This window comes from Stegostoma tigrinum, chromosome 18, assembly GCF_030684315.1.
Source record: "Stegostoma tigrinum isolate sSteTig4 chromosome 18, sSteTig4.hap1, whole genome shotgun sequence".
Lineage (NCBI taxonomy): Eukaryota > Metazoa > Chordata > Chondrichthyes > Orectolobiformes > Stegostomatidae > Stegostoma > Stegostoma tigrinum.
In genome coordinates, this window is record NC_081371.1 from 27,930,732 (window position 1) to 27,950,345 (window position 19,614).

At 38.5% G+C, this 19,614-nt stretch overlaps 1 protein-coding gene across 5 annotated transcripts in view; it reads left to right on the forward strand.

Moving 5' to 3' along the window:
- The window catches only part of lrp6 (low density lipoprotein receptor-related protein 6), a 182,758-nt gene that overhangs the window by 78,287 nt on the left and 84,857 nt on the right, over positions 1 to 19,614 (forward strand). For all 5 annotated transcript variants that reach the window (XM_048549411.1, XM_059652423.1, XM_048549413.2 and 2 more), the window contains one exon: positions 8,207 to 8,404. In XM_048549411.1, coding sequence (XP_048405368.1) covers positions 8,207 to 8,404 — 198 coding nt within the window. The remainder of the gene's footprint in view (positions 1 to 8,206; positions 8,405 to 19,614) is intronic.

Below are 19,614 nucleotides of genomic sequence, written 5' to 3' on the forward strand. Positions count from 1 at the left end.
AAATTTTGGTTCTGAAATTCAACTTGGCTTCCAGGTGCCTGAGTGTTTTTCACTTTTTTTAACAGTGATGGACAACTAAAAATGTGAATTTCGGCTTCAAATGCTGATCAACAGAGACAATTTAGTTCAGTTAGATCCACCATAAATATTAAATCCAGCCCTGGAATATGGAAATTGAAAAAAACTAGTTTGATTTGTTCTTTGTTCATTTTGCGTTTAAATTTTCCATTTTCATATATTATGTGGAGAAGATTATAACAAATGCTGCTGAAGGGAAAGATGGTCAACTTTACATTGCTTGAAATTCAGTTGGATTCAATCTTCACGTTTTTAAAAGGACATTAATTTGTTACTTGTTGATTTGGTCTAACTATTGTAAATTTCCATTTTATGCCGGATCAAAATTTTCATGTAGTTTTGGAATTGTTTGCGTTCGCACTGAAATCCTTTTGCTTGCTGAAATGAATTTGCCCAGGATGTTGGTTCAGTCAGGAGTCCTTTCTACCGCTTTGCTATTATCTCTCAGCCTGCCTGGTGCCATTAACTCCTGATCGAAGACCTGTATGTATACAGCACCTTTTATGACCTTGGATGTTTGAAAAGATTTTTGTGAATTAAATACTTTTCAAATGTGGTCACTGTTGTAGTGCTAGCATTTTTTTTAATCTTAAGGGACTATAGATATTAAATTCATAGAGGAAACAAATGTTGCAGAGGGACGACAGAAACTTGGATTCATCAACTCTAAAACCTTTCTCTAATTTTTACAATGTTAACCACCCTAAAGACATCGAAGTGGAAAGAGAAGTACAGTCTATGGATGTTTATAGATTGGATATTTAATATTGAAACATTTACAATTTATGTTTCCCATTTAACTGAGTTTGAGTAGAATTTTATTTTTATTAGAAGATGCATAGGCAATAAGAGTTAATTTGGTAATGTAATAAAATGTCTGACATCTGTCAAACATTGAAAGGTTGCGCAAGTGTGATTGGAATGTAAATCAAGAGAAATTCTTTGGTTTGTGAACTGTATTAGATTAATGACCAAGACAGAGGTCCAGTGAGACCAGATGACTGTCTAGAGCTATTGAATGACAGTTGTTGTCATGTACACAGTAGGAATTTGTTCCTTTTAGGATCTGCAGACATCATATTTTTGACTAATGCAAGCAAGCCCTTGGGCAGTAAGCTAATTTTCTGCATGGGACTCCATACCACATTAGCAAATGTTTGTCAGCAATGGATCTGTTCCCACTTTTTCCATCAATAACGTATGAATTGTAGGGTAGCAGAAAACTGTTTGCTATGTGTTTCTTATACTCCTAGCCAGATTAGTCATTGCAGCCCACATTTAGAATTGCCTGCATATTCTTGTTGCTGATCCCTTGTGGCTGCCCATGTTGATTTGTGTTTCCAATGTACATCAGCAGGGCTTGCAGTGTCTTCCCAAAGGTGACAGCTTGTCATTCAAATTGACTATTGCTGAACCATCACTGAGACTCTAGAATGCCTCGAGGTTTTCACTGATTTAATTGACAGCTCACAACATCCTGGTGAAGCTTAGCTGCTACATTCCCTACCTTTGTAATTACTCAGTTTATGGAACTGAAGAAAGAAATCATGTAAACCGAGTTACATCCTTGCTCAGTTTCCTTTAGGTCAGAATGCTGATTTTTTTTTTTTAAAAAAGCCTCCGTTCAAAGATTGCAGTAGTGTTATCGATATGAAAGTGAATATCTCGTGCTTAATGAACTTGTTCTGGTTCACCAATGAATGAATTTTTAGGTCAGCTGCATAGATAAATTTGTTTTTTGACGAAGTACTGCCTGCAACATAGCAACTGTAAATTTTGTTTTTGCAAAATAAATCTCTTTAGGTAAATATTGCAAAATGACGACTTGCAATGAGCTGTACTTCTGTTGGGGGGAGATCAAATCTTCAAAAATTCAGAATTTTCCTACTGTGGCGTTTCTGCTATCCTTGAATATTTAAGTGAGCTGATGTAATAATCTATTAACAGTATTATTTTGGAACTAGGCAAGTCTGGTAATAATCTTAGTGATTAATTGCAGTGACTGGGTAAATGGAAAAAGCCTCTGGGTTGGAACATGCTTTAGAATTACTTTTTTTAAAAAAGAAGTTTGGACATTGGGAGTATCACATCTACTAAATGCAAGTTGTCGAGCGAGTATTTTACCCCTTATAATGGGGAATCTGAGAGAAGAATATTTTCTATGTTTCCTTAAGTTTCCTGTGATGTTTGTTCAAAATTCTCTTCATGTGTTTTGCATCTGTTTCTACTAAAAATCTGAATGACTGACTATGTCACAAATGCCTGGAATGGAAACATTACTGAACAAGAACATGCTTCACAATATAAAATTCGAAGCACCAGAAAAGGAGACATGTTTGTGCCAGCCCTCTGAATGCTACTGCCCAGAGAATAAAAAGTCTTCTGTTTCCACATTGCCTTTCATGAGTACCAAACATCTCAAGGCACTGTGTATGCAATAGGATATATCCGAAGTGTAGGCACTGTTGAAATGTGGGAACAATGACAGGCAATTTGCATACTGCAAGCTCCCATGAGCAGTAATGTGGTGACGTGTTTTTTATGATATTGCTTGATGACTTACTATTGGCAAAGACTCTTGCCCTGCTCTTCAAAATAGCACCATGGGATTTTTACACCCGAGAGTGGAAAGAAACATTGATTTAAAATTTTGTGCAAAAGATGACATCGCTTCACCAGTGCAGCACCCCCTCTGTATTGCCCTTTGGTGTCAGTCTTCATTTTTGTCCACAATTTATGGAGTGGGAGTTGAAGTCACGACCTACCAGCGGAGCTCCTAGCTCCTAGCACTGCCTAGCTGACACTACAGGCTGATGCCTGTCCCCTACTACTTCTTTCCCATACAGTCCTTGGATTTTGAAAATCTCTTCCAAATATTTCTGTACTTGCTTTAGTACACATTTTTCTATTTGTGTCTCTTGCAACCAAGTTTGGGTCTTTTTATCTAGTTTGATTATAGAAAAAAAAACTACCAGCCCATTAGGTCCACACTGACACTCAAAGAACAAAAGTACCAGTCCCTATACTTTGCTCTTTGTCCTTAATCCTGTTCATTTTTTACCTTCAAATATTTATCCACTTTCGTTCAAATTCTATTGAATCAGTTTTTATGTTTCAGGTATTACATTCTAGATCAGCATATCACAGTGCAAAGTAAAATGCTTTCCTCAAATTGACTCTACTTCTTTTGTAAAATATCTTAAATTTATCTCCTTTTTGGTTATGGCAACTTCGCCATTCAAAACAGTGTTCCTTTTTACTACTCTTTGCAACTTGTGATCTTCAGTACAATGCCTGAAAGTGTGCTGAAGGCAGATTCAATAACCTTATTCAAAATAGAATTGACTAAGTATTTCTTGGATATTTGAAGTGAAATACTTAGAGCCATGGGGAAGACCTCAGGAATGGAATTTATTGCATAGCTCTACTAAAGAGCTAACATGGGTAAAATGGACTGACTGACCTCCACCACTATACATCATTCTGTGATTATATGAAATAGCTGTCCCAAAGCTGATACTTAGGGGGCAATTGGTTAGCTCACTTGACTGAATGGCTGGTTTGTGATGCCAACAATGCGGGTTTAATTGCCGCACAAACTCAGGTTACCATGAAGTTCTCTCTTTCTCATTCTCCCCACTTGTCTGAGGTGCGGCGACCCTCTGGTTAAACCACTGCGAGTTGCTGCTCTTTTTTTTGGAGAGAGTAGCCTTATAGTCCTCTGGTTCTATGGCGACTTTACCTTTTTCTTAGCATACAACATACTTAATGCATTCCAGTTTAAAAAATATCTTTCGATCATACTCTTCTGGTCTTCAAGCAATTTCTCATTCAAAAAATTTAGCACATACTATAATACTGTGTAGCTACCTAAAGCATTTCAGAACAATGATTTTTGTAAACAGAAAATCTGCATGATTAATTGATTTGCTGAATTAATCATTTCCCTATTGTTAGACACAGCTTGCTTTAAATGTGTACAATCGACCTCAAATTGCTTGGTACAAAGAACAGTGCATCACAGGAGCAAGCCCTTTGGCCCACCAAGCCTACACTGACACATGATTTCTTTCTAAACTTAAAACGTTTTGCCTCCACATGGTTCATATCCCTCTTTCCCCTGCCTATTCATGTATCTGTCATGATGCCCCTTTAACCGATGTTGTATCTGCTTCTACCACCACCTCTGGCAGCACATTCTCGGCCGTTACCATCGTCTGTAAATAAAACTTGCTTCTCACATCTCGTTTACACCCCCTCCCCGATGTTCCCAAGTACTTGACATTCATGCACCTGGGAAAAAGACTCTAACTTTCCATGCCTGTCATAATTTGTGATTTTCTATCAGGCCACTCCATAGCCTGCAACATTTCAAGTGAAAACAAACCATATCTGTCCAATTTCTCCTCTCCCTAAGACACTCCAAACCAGGCAACATCCTGGTAAACCTTTTCTGTACCCTCTCCAAAGCTCCCACAACCTTTTTGGTGGTGTGGCGTCCAGAATGTATACAATACTCCAAACATGGCCTAACTAATTTTCTGTACAGCTGCAGTGTGACTTGCCAATCTGTGACCTAACTGATGAAGGCAAGTGTGCCAATTGCCTCCTTAATCACCTTATCCACTTGTGTTGCCACTTTCAGGGAACTAGGGATCTGTACGCCTAGATCTCTATGTTAATGCTTCTGCCATTTACTGTATAGAACTAGGAAACCATCCTTCAAATGGATAAGTTTGCACTTTCCATCATTTTATTCCACCTGCCAATTACCTGCATCCCTTTGCAGACTCCTGAATGTAGGAACTTTGGGTAGGAATTCACCTTGGAGGGTGCCACAATGAATCCAATGGAACTGACTGAGATGAAGAGTATAACTGACAGGCAGAATACAATTGACTATTCTGCATTACAGTTCAAAGTGTGTATCTACTGTTTTCTGCCACCACTGTTTTTCAACTATCTTCCATGTTGGAACTTTCTATGTATCTTTATCTCCCTATGTTTTCACTCCCAATGTGAAAACTTCACAAATTTTGCCGATGCTTGAAGCACATATTGAAAATTCTGGTAGAGCTCGAGGTAACATTGCTGGAGAAAATGGAAGAACTAATGATTTGGCAGTGGATCCTTAAAACTACCTCTTATCCATCGTTTGGCTGTATTTTCCCTGTTCTGCTGTTTGTACAGCCATACAAACTTATCCAGCAGCTTTCATCTTTTCAGTGCAATTTTTCCTAAATGTTTAAAGAGTATTAGCTGACTCTCTTTGTAGGGCATAGATATTTCTGGGTCTTTCTTCCTCTTCCTTCACCTTGTTCTTTCTTTCTTGTCCAAGCCTTGAAATAGTCTAATTTATCTACATATTCCAGTTCTACTTCAGCATATGATCCTGTTTTTTTTCTCCTTTTTAATTTTGCCTGACCTCTACGTTGCTGTAAGATAATTTCCTATTATTGTTTCTGATTTCCAGAATTTTTATTTAACCCTGTGACTGGGGGACTATTTAAGGTGCTCAACACTCATGTAAAACAGAAAAGCCATAGGTCTGTCACAATATAACATTGACTGGCCGTAGTGTTTGTTTGTTTGTTCTTGATTACTATAATGTGATTGTAAGTAATGTATCCTGCTTCATTTTTTTCTTGCATATTTTATCCTATTGCACTGCTAGTAGTTTTTCTTTAATTGAAATACATTATTCATTACTCAAGGTGCCAAGTATTGGGATTTATCCCTTTATTTTCATGGGTTTTTCCAGTAAGTTAATTTTACTGTCGTTCCAACAAAAACATTGTTTTCCTGATAAATCACTTCAACCAACTTCACCAAATTTTTGTTTGAATTTAAAGCAAGCACTGCAGATTCTGGAATATCAAAGAAAAGCAGAAAATGCAGGCAAACCTCCAGTAGGTTGGGTAGCATCTGTAGAGAGACAAATGCAACTAACATTTTAGCTCCATGATCTTTTATCAGAGTTATTACTTTATTGAAATGCTAACTGTTTCTCTTGTCGCAGATACCTTCAGAATGAATAATCCTGAATTGATTTCTGATGAAATAAGCATTGGGAGGGCCCAAAAATAATACTTCTGCCGACCACAGGGAGACTTTAGAAAATAAACAAGTTGCATTTTTATAGTGCCTTGTTATGGATTCATGTTGTTACAGAATAATTTACAATCGATTAATTACTTCTGATGTGCAGTATGTAGACCAGTGTGGCACACAGTTTGCATATGCAAACTGCGTGTGATTGAATAGGCAATTTATGGTGCTTCTGGGATTTTAATTGACGGAAAGGTATTAGCCATTAGAGAACTTTATTGCTTTGAGAACTGACATTGTTTTATTTTAATATCCACCCAAGTGGGCAGACAATTTGGCCTCTTTTTGTTTATTAGTTCATCTGAAAGTAATCCTCATTACTGGACCTCAGTTCTGACTATATTATTTGATGCCTATACTTGCATTCGCACATGTCAATACCCTTGCATATCTTGCCCAGTTCTTTAATTGCCTCATCCCCGCCTTTATCTTTAATCTGTCGCAATACCCACCATGGACATATTTGCATTGCCCTCATTACCTTTGTCTTTCCCCCATCCTTCCCTTTTCACTTGTGAAAATCTAAATGAGATGGCTGGATATTTCCTTCTACAGGATGATCTTTGCCTGGCCTTCATATTACTTGTGACCTGTCAGCGAAATCTTGACTACTTTATTTTATTCCTGCTCTTTAAAAGACAGAATTGCTGTCTTGGTCGATGAATAACTGCAACATCTATTGATTATGGAAGTATCTTTATCATAAAGTTGTTGATGCTGAAAAGCAGCAATGCTGTCCCTATTACTGCTTGCCTAACATCATGCATCAGAGTTTGAACTGTGATGAGAACTGTTTCATTGAAAAAATGTTTAATTTTAGGTACTGTTTAGGCTATTGTCAGGCAACTGAAATATCATGAATAGTCATAGAATGATGAATTTTATTGCATAAAACATACATGCAGAAGTGGTTGTTCCAAGAGATTATTTAGCAGTCCTTTCATGTAGTAATCTATTTTCTTAAATTCCACAAGTTAACTGTAAGCAACTGTGCAAACCAAAGGATGTCTATTCTGTATTGGTTTCGATAGCAAGTTTTCAGTTTTGTAGTAACTAAGATAGGAAACTGTCTTACTTTGTAGGCTACTTGAGGAATAAATCTTAAAATGTTATGATTTATGAAAGGTGTTTTTTTTAAATTATCGGCTTGTCTCTTTCTTTGTAAAAAATGTTGACCATGGAATTTAAGCTGAAATGGGCACTATTTGCTATGAAACAACGTGAATTTATTACTGTACCTTGCAAATAAACACATTTTTAGCAGGCCTCAAGTTCTAGATAATGAGATTCTTATTGGTGTGGCCATATTTTATACAATTATTAAACGTGTGTAAGCTGCCACAGAATGGCCGTCGTGCTATTTATTAATTGTATTGTGTGTATATCAATTATTTCTGTGTACATGGGGAAATATCATTAGGCAATTGGAAGCTAATAACCATCTTCATACTGTATTGCATCCTGGTAATAACATGCATCTTCGTCTCTGAGGTATCATGTTTGAGGTATTATTTGATTTATTGAACATATTCCATCTTTTACCAAGTATTGAAGCTATCAAATGGCTTGTTGAATGCATTTGGTTTGCTATTGCCTGTCAAACTTGAAATGATGTGTTGCAGTCAAACTAATGATATACAGTGCCCTAAATCATCCTGTAAACAGATTACTGTGGTCCATTTAATTTTTCATAAAACATTAATAAAAATGGTTTGAAAATTATTGCTGTTTTAACAGGAGTAGTTTGTCTGTCCTCTGACAGAAATTCAGTCATGCTATTTGGAGGATAACAGATACTTTTATCAGCTCAGTTAACTACAACAGTTAACTTTTGGTTGACAAAAGTTCAATTGTTTGTCATTTCATTATTTTAAAGAAAGCATGACAATTAAATGTCCAACCTGTTGCCAACCCCACTTTTCTTCGCCCCCCCCCCCCCCGCCATCAAAACTAGAAGTCTTTTTCAGAATCATGAAGTACGTTATCTAATTGTTTTTTTTTAAAAAAAACAAATTTCCAGGTATATGTATTGGACAGACTGGGGAGAAGTGCCAAAGATTGAACGAGCTGGAATGGATGGTACAACACGCTCGATTATAATTGACAGTAATATTTACTGGCCAAATGGATTGACATTGGATTATGAAGAAGAGAAATTATACTGGGCAGATGCTAAACTGAGCTTCATTCACCGATCAAACTTTGATGGAAGCTTGCGGTAAGTCTTTCAAAAGAGATCTAGCTCAAAGGGCAGAATGGCTTACTCCTGCTTCTCTGTCTTTGTCGAGTTAAATTCTAGATTTGGAAAGCTTTTATATCAAATTACTAACAGTTGGAGATATTACAACATGCATTTTGAAGAGTGCAGTTCAACAGTTGGAACTCTTTGTTTAGTGGTGGAAAACTTGTCACCTGAGAAGTGATACTATGAAGTAGAAGAGTAAACTGTTGGAACTGCAGGCTGACAAGTACCAGGGCTTTGCTGGACTTCATTCTAGAGTCTTTAAAAACAAAAGTGATATGTGAGACAGTTAATACAGTGGTTTTATTCTTCCAATAAAACTCACTTTTCAGTTGTGGGTGGTCCTATTAGATTTGAAGGTGACAAATGGAACTACTTCTCTTGAAAAGAAAGGGAGGGCAATCCCAGAAAACAGGAAACTATGGTCCAGTAATCATAACATCTGTCGAAGGGTTAACGTTAGAAGCTACTAACAGCAAGTTATAAGTGGGCACTTTAGGTAACATTAAGCTCATCGGGGAGAGTCAGCATGGCTTTTGTGAAAGGCAGCTATACTTAACTGATCCATTGGTGTTCTTTGAGGACTTAACGTGCTCTGGATAAAAGAACTGGTCGATGTATTACGTTTGGATTTCCAGAAAGCATTTGATAAGTTATCTCCAGGTTCATAGTGCAGGGAGTAGCTTGTTGGCTTAAGTGGAAGATAGTTGTAGCTAACAGGAAGACAGATGGTGGACATGGAAATTTTTTTTGGGTTGGCAATATTTAAAGAGTTGTGGGCTTGGTGCTGAGACCTTTTACGTTTTGCAATTTATATTAACTTGAATGAAGGCATGGGAGGGATGGTTGTCAAATTTGCTGGTATCACAGAGTGAGGTATTAAAGAAAGTTTTTTAGAATCGGACACTCGGAGATTAAAAAGAATAGGTTATGCGAGCGTGCAAAGAAGTGGCAAAAGAAGTATAATGTGGGAAAATATGAAATTGGTCACTTTAGCTGGAAGAATACAAAAGTATTATATAAAATAGTGAAAGGTTTCAGAGGTCTGAGCTTTAGCGGGATCTGTGTTCCCATTCATGAATTTCAAAAGGTTAGTGTGCAGATGCAGCAAATAATTTTTTAAAAATCAATTACAGCAAGGGAATTAGATACGAAAGTAGCAATCCTGTATCTTGGTTATACAGTATACTGGTGAGACCACATCTGTAGGGCTGTGTGCATTATCGGTGACTTCATTCAAGGAAGGTGAGGCAGTTCAGAGAAGGCTTACCAGATCGACTACTGGAATGACCAGGTTGTCTTATGAGGACCCAATGGGCTTTAGAGTAAGAGGCAACTTGATTGAAGCACAAGATCCTGACTGGCCTCCACAAGATAGTTGTGGAGGGTCGTGAGAGCAGTGGGTTGTGAATTGGGAATTCTCTTCTTGAAAAGGCATTGGAAGACTTTTTGAATGTTTTTTAAGACCGAGAGGTAAATAATTCATTGTGAAGCAAAAGGGTGAAAAGATAATCCTAGGTAGGTGGGAATGCAGATTTGAGGTTACGAGTAGATCAGTTATGATCTTCTTGAAACCGGTTTGAAGAATGAATGGCCCACTGTTGTTCCTGTTTTGTATGATTGCATGTATGTAAATATGACATTGGAGGCCCTGAAAAGGGAGCACAGGCTCAAATGTGACCATAGAAGACAGGCAAACATTTAGATCTATTATCGTCCTGCCTGGATCTGTTAATGGCTACCTTGGTCCTACAGATTCTCATAGACTGAAAGCAGCTGAAACTTAGGAATCTTTAGATTTTCAGTCGAAGACTTTTTAGACTGATCTATTTCAGCTTTCACTGCCTGAAAAGACAATTGATAATACTCATCGCCTAGTTATCCTTCGCCATACCTATTTAAATGGCATGATCTTAACAAACTATAAGTCAAAAGTTGTATAATTGCATGAATGGGACTTTGTGTTTTTAGTATGTAAAAGTAAGGATTTATTTTCTACCTGCCCATCATGCTTTTTTTTATTTTCTTGAAGCTACTATTAAAATCTCAAATGAGTCATTTTAATGCGTGCAAAGCAAAAGTTGTAGCTGTATGAACAAAAACAGAAGTTGCTGGAAAAGCCCAGCAGGCCTGGCAGTATCTGTGAAGGAAGAAACAGAGTTAACACTTCAGGTCCGGTGACCTTCCTCAGCAGTTCTGAGGAAGGTCACTGGACCTGAAATGTTAACTCTGTTTTCTCCTCCACAGATGCTGCCAGACCTGCTTGGGCTTTTCCAGCAACTTTGTTTTTGCCCCTGATTTACACCATCCGCAGTTCTTTTGGTTTTTATGTAGCTGTATAATGTAACTGTATGGCATTGAAATTAATCAAATGGGAAGCCCTAGGCCAGGTAACTGTTTGCAACGTGTTTTGTTTCAGAGTGATCAAGTAATGTGCCTGGCTAAAATAGTGCTTTTTAATTGATGGAAGTGACTTGACTCTCATGTCCAGTTGTTCCACAGACCTGTTCTCTCATAATGAGTGCTGAGCCCAAGATCAAAGTTGGAGTTTGGGATAACTTACATTTGTTTTAAAGTATATTTCTGTTTAAATACTAATTTTCTATATATCAAGGAAGATTCCCTTCAAATCCTGTGGTACGTTTTCCATAATTGTGCAAGCTGACTACTTTGGAGCCACATGGAAATGATGCGGATCTTTTCCAAAATGGAATGGTTGTGGCTAACTTTAGTGCTCATCTGGCATCTGAAAATCATTTTGTGCATATGTATTCATATGGTTTGAGGAAGTCTCATTCTGCCATTTTGCTTTTTGGTCTGTAGTAGCTGACTGAAGGTGATCTTCCATTTCTATTGCATTTTGATGATTCATCTCGAGACTTGAAGTTTGAAATTAGTTCAAGCTGTATGTTTATGAAGTTTAAAAAGTGAAGGTCTTGGGTTTCAAATGTCTTGAAGTAAAAACAAATACCTTTAGTTTAATAATTTTGGAATAAATGCTTTTTCTTAGCATTCTTTCATGTATGCATATGTTTTAAAAAAAACAAATTTTAATAGGAAACATTGCTGCAGCTGAAAGTCTGCATCTATCTCTATAGTGTTACTGCTCTTACATTGACTTTTTTGCCCAACATCCAAACCCTGCATTTCTGGGTCTAAGTGCTGGTGTCATAGGCTTCAGGAACATGCAGCATTCCTTTTAAACTTGCTGAATCCTTGTGTTGTAGAATTATAGGGGGAAGCTATGTCATTTCCCTTTTTGCAGCACTGACTGCTGGATTTGTGCATGTAACTAAATTTAAAGGTCTCAAAACCTCCATTGATTCCTCTTTTCCAGCACTTTCTGATCTGTTTTCATTTATACCATAATCTGAAATCGAAGGCAATGGAAAGACAAGGAAATGTAAAAATTGTCTTTCATGACTTCTGGATGACACTTGATGTATTGCAACTGATGAATGACTTTTGAGGTGCTATCATGTTTGTGTTGCAGCCAAATTTAATAGTATATTTAAAAAAAATTGATTTGTGAGCCTGCATAAGCAAAATCTGAATTTATTACATTTTTAAAAATCTTCTATTTGCTGAAATGGCAGCCACTTCTGAATGATCTGAAGACTTTGAAGTTTGTTCATGAAGGAGTAACTATAAAAATAATCTAGTCCTAGTGATTTAAGTATTTAAACATATGCTGTGCTGAGGGTGTCTTTTTGAAGGGTATATTTTTCCTTTTAACCAGGAACCCACATCTTCAGTCAGAAACATCTTGGTAGCAGTTATTTTAAGGGTATGGAATAGGCAACAGTGGTGAATCAGAGAAGAGGATAGTTACATGCCCTATTGGTATAGTGATAGCTGGGAAAGTTTTCTCAGATGTTCATTTTGTGAGCGTTATGATCTCGCAGACCCAAGACTAAATGCCACATAGACAAGGACCTGCAGTTGCCAGAAGAGGAAGCCTACTCTCAGACATTGTATACAATACAAGGAAACAGAAGCATAGGATTACAAAGGGATTCTTAATGAGTTTCAAGTAAATAATGAAATATAAACCAAAATCAAAAAATGCCTGAAATGCTCAGCAGTACGGACTGCATCTGTTGAAAAATAAGTAAAGTCTCAAGTTAATGAACATGAAGCTGTAATTAGGAACAGAAGTCATTAGAAGTCCTTGGGTTCAGCCCTGCTGCCATTTGTTAAGATCATGTCTGATTTGATTGTGACTTAGACTCTACTTTGCTAGCAATCCCTGTACTCTGACTCCCTGTTGATCAAGAGTGTATCTAACTCCAGCTTAAAAATTCAATGACCCTAACTCCGCTGCTGTTTGAAAGAGAATTCCACAAATTAATGGCCCTCAGAATTTTTTTTTCATCTCTACTTTGTGTAGGAGATCATTTATTTTTAAACTGTGTTCCCTAGTTCTAATCTATAAGGAAAAACATTCTTTCATCATCCACCATCTGAAGTGCCCTGAGAATATTGGCAGGTTTCAATAAGGTTCTCTTTCATTCGCCTAAACTCCAGTAAATACTTGTACAACAAGTCTGATAAAAGAATACCTACCCAATCCAAGGAATCAGTTAGGAGATCCTTCTCTAACTGCTTCTAATGCAATTATATCCTTTTTTAAAATAAGGATGTCAGAACAAACACACAGTTTCAGCTGTGGCCTCCCCTTTGCTATGTACCTGTCACCACCTCAGCGCAACCACAGGCTGCCATGAGGTTGAAAAGTCCATTGGAAAGCTGAGAACCAACAAGGCTGCAGGTGTAGATAGAATCTTCACTGAAATATGACCGTGAAGAACTCTTTAATATAATTACACTGCCTTTTCTCCTCCTCTGGAAAGAGGAGATTGTCAGCATCTCGGAGATGCTTCAGTTATGACCATTTTCAAGAAAGGTGGTGAGACCAAATGGAGGTCTTAAAATGCAGAAAGGTGGGTAAATCCCTGGGACCTGATCGGGTGTATCCCAGGACACTGTAGGAAGCTACGGAAGAAGTTGTGGGGCCCGTAGCAGCACAGGTGAGGTGCTGGAAGACTGGGGGGTGGCTGATATGCTATTATTTAAGAAAGGCTGCAAGGAAAAGTGAGGGAACTAGATACTAGTGAGCCAGCCGTCACTGGTGGGCAAGTTATTGGAGGGGATTCTCAGATGGAATCCAAATACCTTTGGAAAAGCAGGCACTGATTAGGGATAGTGTGGTAGAGGGTTATTCTTCAGACTGGAGGCCTATGACCATCAGGGTTGGTTCTACCTTTGTTAATCATTTATATATATATGGTTTGGATAAGAGTATGGGAGCTACAGTTCTTAAGTTTGCAGATGATATCAAAATTGATGGTATAGTGGGCACTGGAGAAGGTTATCTCCAAATACAATGAGATCTTGATCTGGGCCACTGGGCCTATGAATGACAGATGGAGTTTAATGTAGATAGTTGTGAGGTTTTGCATTTTGGTAAGACAAACCAGTGCAAGACTTGTACAGTTAATGGCATGGACTTGAAGAATGTTGTTGAACAGAGACCTAGGGTGCAGGTTCATAGCTCCTTGAAAGTGGAGCTACAGGTAGACGGGATGGTGAAGAAGGTATTTGGCATGCGTGCCTTCATCGATCAGAGCATTGAGTACATGAGTTATCGTGTTACACATTGCTGCTTCTGAATGTCGATGGTGAGGGAATGGATGCTTGTGGGTGTCCTACCAATCTAGTGGGCTGCTTTGTCCTGGATGGTGTCATGCCTCGTCTTGGAGCTGCACGCACCCAGGCAAGTGGGGAGTATAGGTGGTGGCAGGCTTTGGGGAATCAGGAGGTGAGCTTCTTGCTGCATTATTCCTAGTCCCTGACCTGCTCATGTAGCTACTCGATTTATATGTTGAGTCCTGTTGAGTTTCTTGTCAATTATAAACCCCCAGGATGTTGTTAGTGGGAGATTCATTGAATGTCAAGCAGTGATGGTTAGACTCTCCCTTGTTGCAGATGGTTATCTCCTAACACTTGTATGGTGCATTTATTACCTGTTAACTGTCACCTGTCAGTCCAAGGCTGGATATTGTCCAGATATTTTTGCATTTGAACGTGGACTGCTTCAGTATCTGCGGAGTCACGAGTGGTGCTGAACTCTATGCAATCCTTGGTGAGCATCCCGCTTCTGACTTATGATAGAGAGAAGGTCGCTGATGAAGCAGCTGAAGATGGATGGGCCTAGGGCACTATTCTTAAGAACTCCTTCAGAGATGCCCTGGAGCTGAAATGAGGTTGCCTCCAGCAACCATGACCATCTTCCTGTGTGTCGCCCAAGACTCACTGTGGAGAATTTGCCCCCTTATTCCCATTGATTCCAGTTCTGCTTGAGCCACCTTAGAACCTGTAACTTGGGCGACAAGAGATTCCTCCTCATCTCAAGCAGTTGTCTAAGAAAGAATTATGACAGTAGTAACATTTTTCTACTTTAATACTTATCTGTCTTTGCAATTTCAAAAAATTAATTCCATCCATTCATCTTGCTAATGATTTGTTATACTTGCGCACTAACTTTTACAATTCGTGTATCAAAATTCTTATCACACTGTACTTCACAATTTTGAATCCCTACCTTAATACGGGTAGTATGTTGCTGTTCTGTTTGTCCAGCTAAAGTGGATAAGTTCACGTTTACCCACATTATTAACCAAATTTATGCCTGCTCACTTGTAACCAATCTGGAATAAAGATTGCTTAGAATTCTGTTGTCAGAATTCTGTTGTCAAAATTCTGTGTAACCTTTTGAGCATTGCCAGCACTTTGTTTTTGTTTCGGGTGGTGAGAAGGTTCAGTTTAATATGTACCAAGTATTTGGATTAGGTTTTTAATTATCTTTTCCTGCTAATTATTAAATGCAGCACAACTCTCTGAATTTTGCAATTTAAATGGATACTTTCAATTGGTTACATGCACTGGAGAATTGCCCTTCAGAATCTTCAGTTTCGTGGGCCGTCCATGGAGCCTGCTCCGTCATTGATTCTTCGGGCTCCCAATATAGAACTCCCATCTATGTTACAGAAAAGGTATCTGGACATTCGAAAATCCAGGCCATTACTTGTATGCTAAGAGTTTATAGGATTTAGCAGTGTCAATCTTAGTTAGTTTAACTCATCACGTCACAAATTAGTTATATTAATGTTATATATTAGTTAAATAATGTTACATCATAGTCTGTCTGGTAGATTTATTGACCACCCAGTGTGAAAAGGCTGACTAGCATAGCAGTAAGTGATACAGACTAGGAGGTTCCAGGTTTGAACTCCACTCTGCTCTGAGCTGATTTACTTAAAACAAAGCAGCAATTGTATTACAGGGAGCTGGAGAAGCTCTGGTTGAATAAAAGGTTAAAATCGGATAGAATTTTGACCTTTCTAATTGCTATTTCAATGGTGTTGTAAATTCCAAGTATATTAATGTTTACTTAGGGCAGAATCTGAGCAGATAGTGATTCTATCCATCAACGATCAGCCTGCTAGCATACTCACCCTTTGCTCACGGGTAAAGAATGATCTTTTGGATAAAGCTAGTTGGCAGGCAACGTCTGTGAGATTGTTGTGGAGGTGTGCACGGGGAGGAGGGCATTGGTGGTAGATGGAAATTTTTGGTGTAAAATGAAAATGTAATATCACGGCCCATAATTTTCTGAAACAATATTACTGGCAAATAATCCTGAAGTATACATCAGTCTACCGACTGTGAGTTATGGTGAAATTTTCTGAAAATCTCAATCTTTAGTAGAGGATGAAAACTGGTTGACATTGAAAAGAATGGAGGCCTGACGTTAGCAGTAACGTTTGACCATTTTTTTCACCTCTTATGTTGGGGTGGGGGGTTGGGGCAAGAGGAAGAAGTTACGAGCCAGCTGAGTATTATTTACGCACATCGGTTATGCACTGCAATAGCAGTTTTTCACCTCTTTATGCAAATTATTCTGATTTCTTAAAGTTATGGGCAGACAGATTTTGGTAAAGAAAAATTAAAAAAGAAATAACTCCGAGTAGCATGACTTTGAGAAAATTTTAGGTGCAAAGTCTGTTCAGTAAGCACTTTTCACAAATATACACAGCAGTACATTTGCAGAATGTTTGCAAATATATCAACAAGCAGCAGAGGGTGTGAATGGCGAACGTGCAGAATTTGGCATAATATATCAAAAGATTCAAGTGTAACAAAAAACAACAGGTGTGAATCACTTGTGCCATAATTTTCTACTCTGAAAATGGTATTGCAGCATTTTTCTCTTTTTATGTTTTTAAACGAAACTTTGTATCATGTATGCACTAATGCACTAAAATTGGTTGGTTTCTGATCAGTGTTGAAGAGAGCAAGTGAATCTCTTCAGTCTGAAAGTGTGAATTGTAGTAAGAGTTGCGTTATTTCCCTCTCTGAAGCTACACAAAGCATGGTAATTGGGGTAGGGTGTGGAAAGGGACCTGATACAATTGCGATGAATTGTCTGTGTGACAGCACACAAAACACAGATGTACATCTGGACGTAATTGGAATGTTTCCAGGGCTGGAGCCATTTCTGAAGGATAAACCGCACGCCGTGTGCTGCAGCTAGTTCTTAATGCCTGCTGCATCTTTGTTTTTGCTTTAGTGACAAGTAGTGATTTAAGCAAAACTTTTCTTAATGTGTACACTTTGAAGTGTTTGTTTTGTGAATTCGGTTGATCTCTGCATTTCAGAGCTGAGAGAGGGCGAGGAGGGAAATTAGTCAAATTTCTATCCAGTTGACTCCTGGAAAATGTGGAGGTGACAACAAAGTTGGAACCAGCTGTGAAGCCATCAGTATTTAAATGCCTTGCCCTCTATATTGAGGTGCACGTGAGCGATGACCATTTAAGTGAGATGATTGCACGCAGGCACATGTAGAATTGTTCTCACTTAAGATACAACACCTTCAAGAGTGGGGAGGGAAAAAAGGCAACAAAATAAGGGAGGAAAATATTATGAAACCTCAAATCTTCCTCTTGGAAGTAAATTTTCTTTGCAAGAGTTGTCATGCACATAAAAACATCCATGGCAATTATGCCTAAGACGAAAAGAAAATATCTCAAACAATTGACTGTGCTCTGCCTAAACTATCAAATCAGTAACTTGCAGCCAAGAAAGCATTTAATAATTTCATTTTTGCTGTCAATGAAATTTAAAGCCATGGGTTGGAAGTAATCTATTGGTATGAATAGGAAATTAATTCTAAAGTAGGAGATGCCTATGAATAATGGACATCTACTCAAATTGGCAGGATTTGATTAATCATGTCCCTAGGGATCCATAGAGGTGCCTTTACTTGTAACTTCTTGCATGTGATTTGTAAAAAGAATAGAGAACCATATATTTAAATTTGCTGACTTCATTGCTGCTTGATGCATTAAGTTGTGTAAACTGGTGCAGCAATTTAGAAAGAGAAATTGTTCGATTAAATGAAAGGACAAACTCTGGTAGATTATGTCAGCTGTTTTCCTGAGGCATCGCAAAGTGTAGATGGAGTCAATGGAGAAAAGGCTGGTTGTTTTTTTTGAGAGGGACTGGGCTGTGTTCGTAGCTCTAAGTTCTTGCTGTTTTGGGCAGAGCAGTTAACATACCAAGCATGCTACATCTGGATAGGACGCTTTCATTGGCTCATCTGTAAAAATTGATGAGAATCATTGTGGACGTCCTAAATTTCCTTAGCCTTCTGAGGAAGTAGAGGCGTCAGTGTGTTTTCTTGACTGTAGCATTGTGGATAGACCAAGATAGATTGGTGATGTTTGCTCCCAGGAACTTGAAGATCTCAACCACCTCCACTTCAGCACCATTGATTACAGACAAGGGCATGTCCTCTACTCTGCTTCCTGAAGCCGTTGACCAGCTGCTTCGTTTTGTTGACGTTAGGGGAGAAATTGTTACATCATGCCACTAAGCTGACTTGTGCCTTGTAGATGATGGACAAGCTCTGGAGAATCAGGAGGTGAGTTACACACTGCAGGATTCCTAATCTCTGACCAGCTCCTGTAGCTACAGTATGTATGGCTTGTCTAGTGGAGTTTCAGGTCAGTGGTAGCCCCTGGGATACTTGATAGTGGGGGTCTCTGTGATGGTTAAAGCATTAAATGTAAAGGAGTGGTGTTTAGATTCTCTCCTGTTGCACATGATTATTTCCTGACACTTGTGTGGCACAGATGTTGCCTGTTACTGGTTAGCTGAAACCTGGATATTGGCTAGGTTTTACTGCATGGGCTGTTTGAGCATCCAAGGAGTTCTGTTGATGCTGAGCATTGAGTAATCATTGAAAATCTCCACCTCTGACCTTATGATAGAAGGCAGGTCATTGAAGAAGCATCTGAAGTTGGTTTGGCTTAGTACACTGTACTGGTACCTGCGTGATCTCGTGGTACAGTGGTAATGGCCCTTCCTCTGAGCCAAGAGCCCTAAGTTCAAGACCAGCCTGCTTTCAAGTAATAACATCCCTTAACAACAAAGGGGGCCAATAAAGCAAAATGTACTTTGCTGGCATATTAAAGGAGCTTGAGTTCTCAGGGCAAAGAAAACATGACCGAGGGCAAAGAATGGTGGTTCCCATTGGTTATAGTGGATTTGTACATCAGCATTAATGCTGTGTGTTGTTTCCAAAAGTTACACTTTTCTGTGTCACTACTTCTAGATCATTGTGATTCTCATAGTTTACTTATTTTGTGTATCGCTTTGCACAATACCCAAGAAATTCAGTGAAGCACTGTGCATCTTTGTTATAAAATCAGTCCGTTCAAAATCATTGAAAATGGTTGCAGCTTGTGAACGGCAAAATATGAAGGCTTTTTGGTGCTAAATGCCCAAAATAGCCAACATGTTTAATGGTTTGTGTTACTTTCGTAATTGACTTCTGTGGATCATTTAAATGATTGGTGCCGTTTTACCTAATATAGGCAGATGCTTTGAAATCCACGGATGGTACAAGTGTTGGGAATTGAACCATCAACAATCTGTCTTGTCTCCAGTGGGGGTATTGCTACTTTATCTCTCTCATACCACTGCCACAGGTGTTGGGACTCCACTGTGACAAGGCTGCTGTAATATAAATGCGGTTTGAATTTTAAGTATTTTGTGTACTATTTCTGGTGGATTGTGTTAGATGTACAATTTTAAAATGCTGCTTCCTCCTCTCTGCCTCC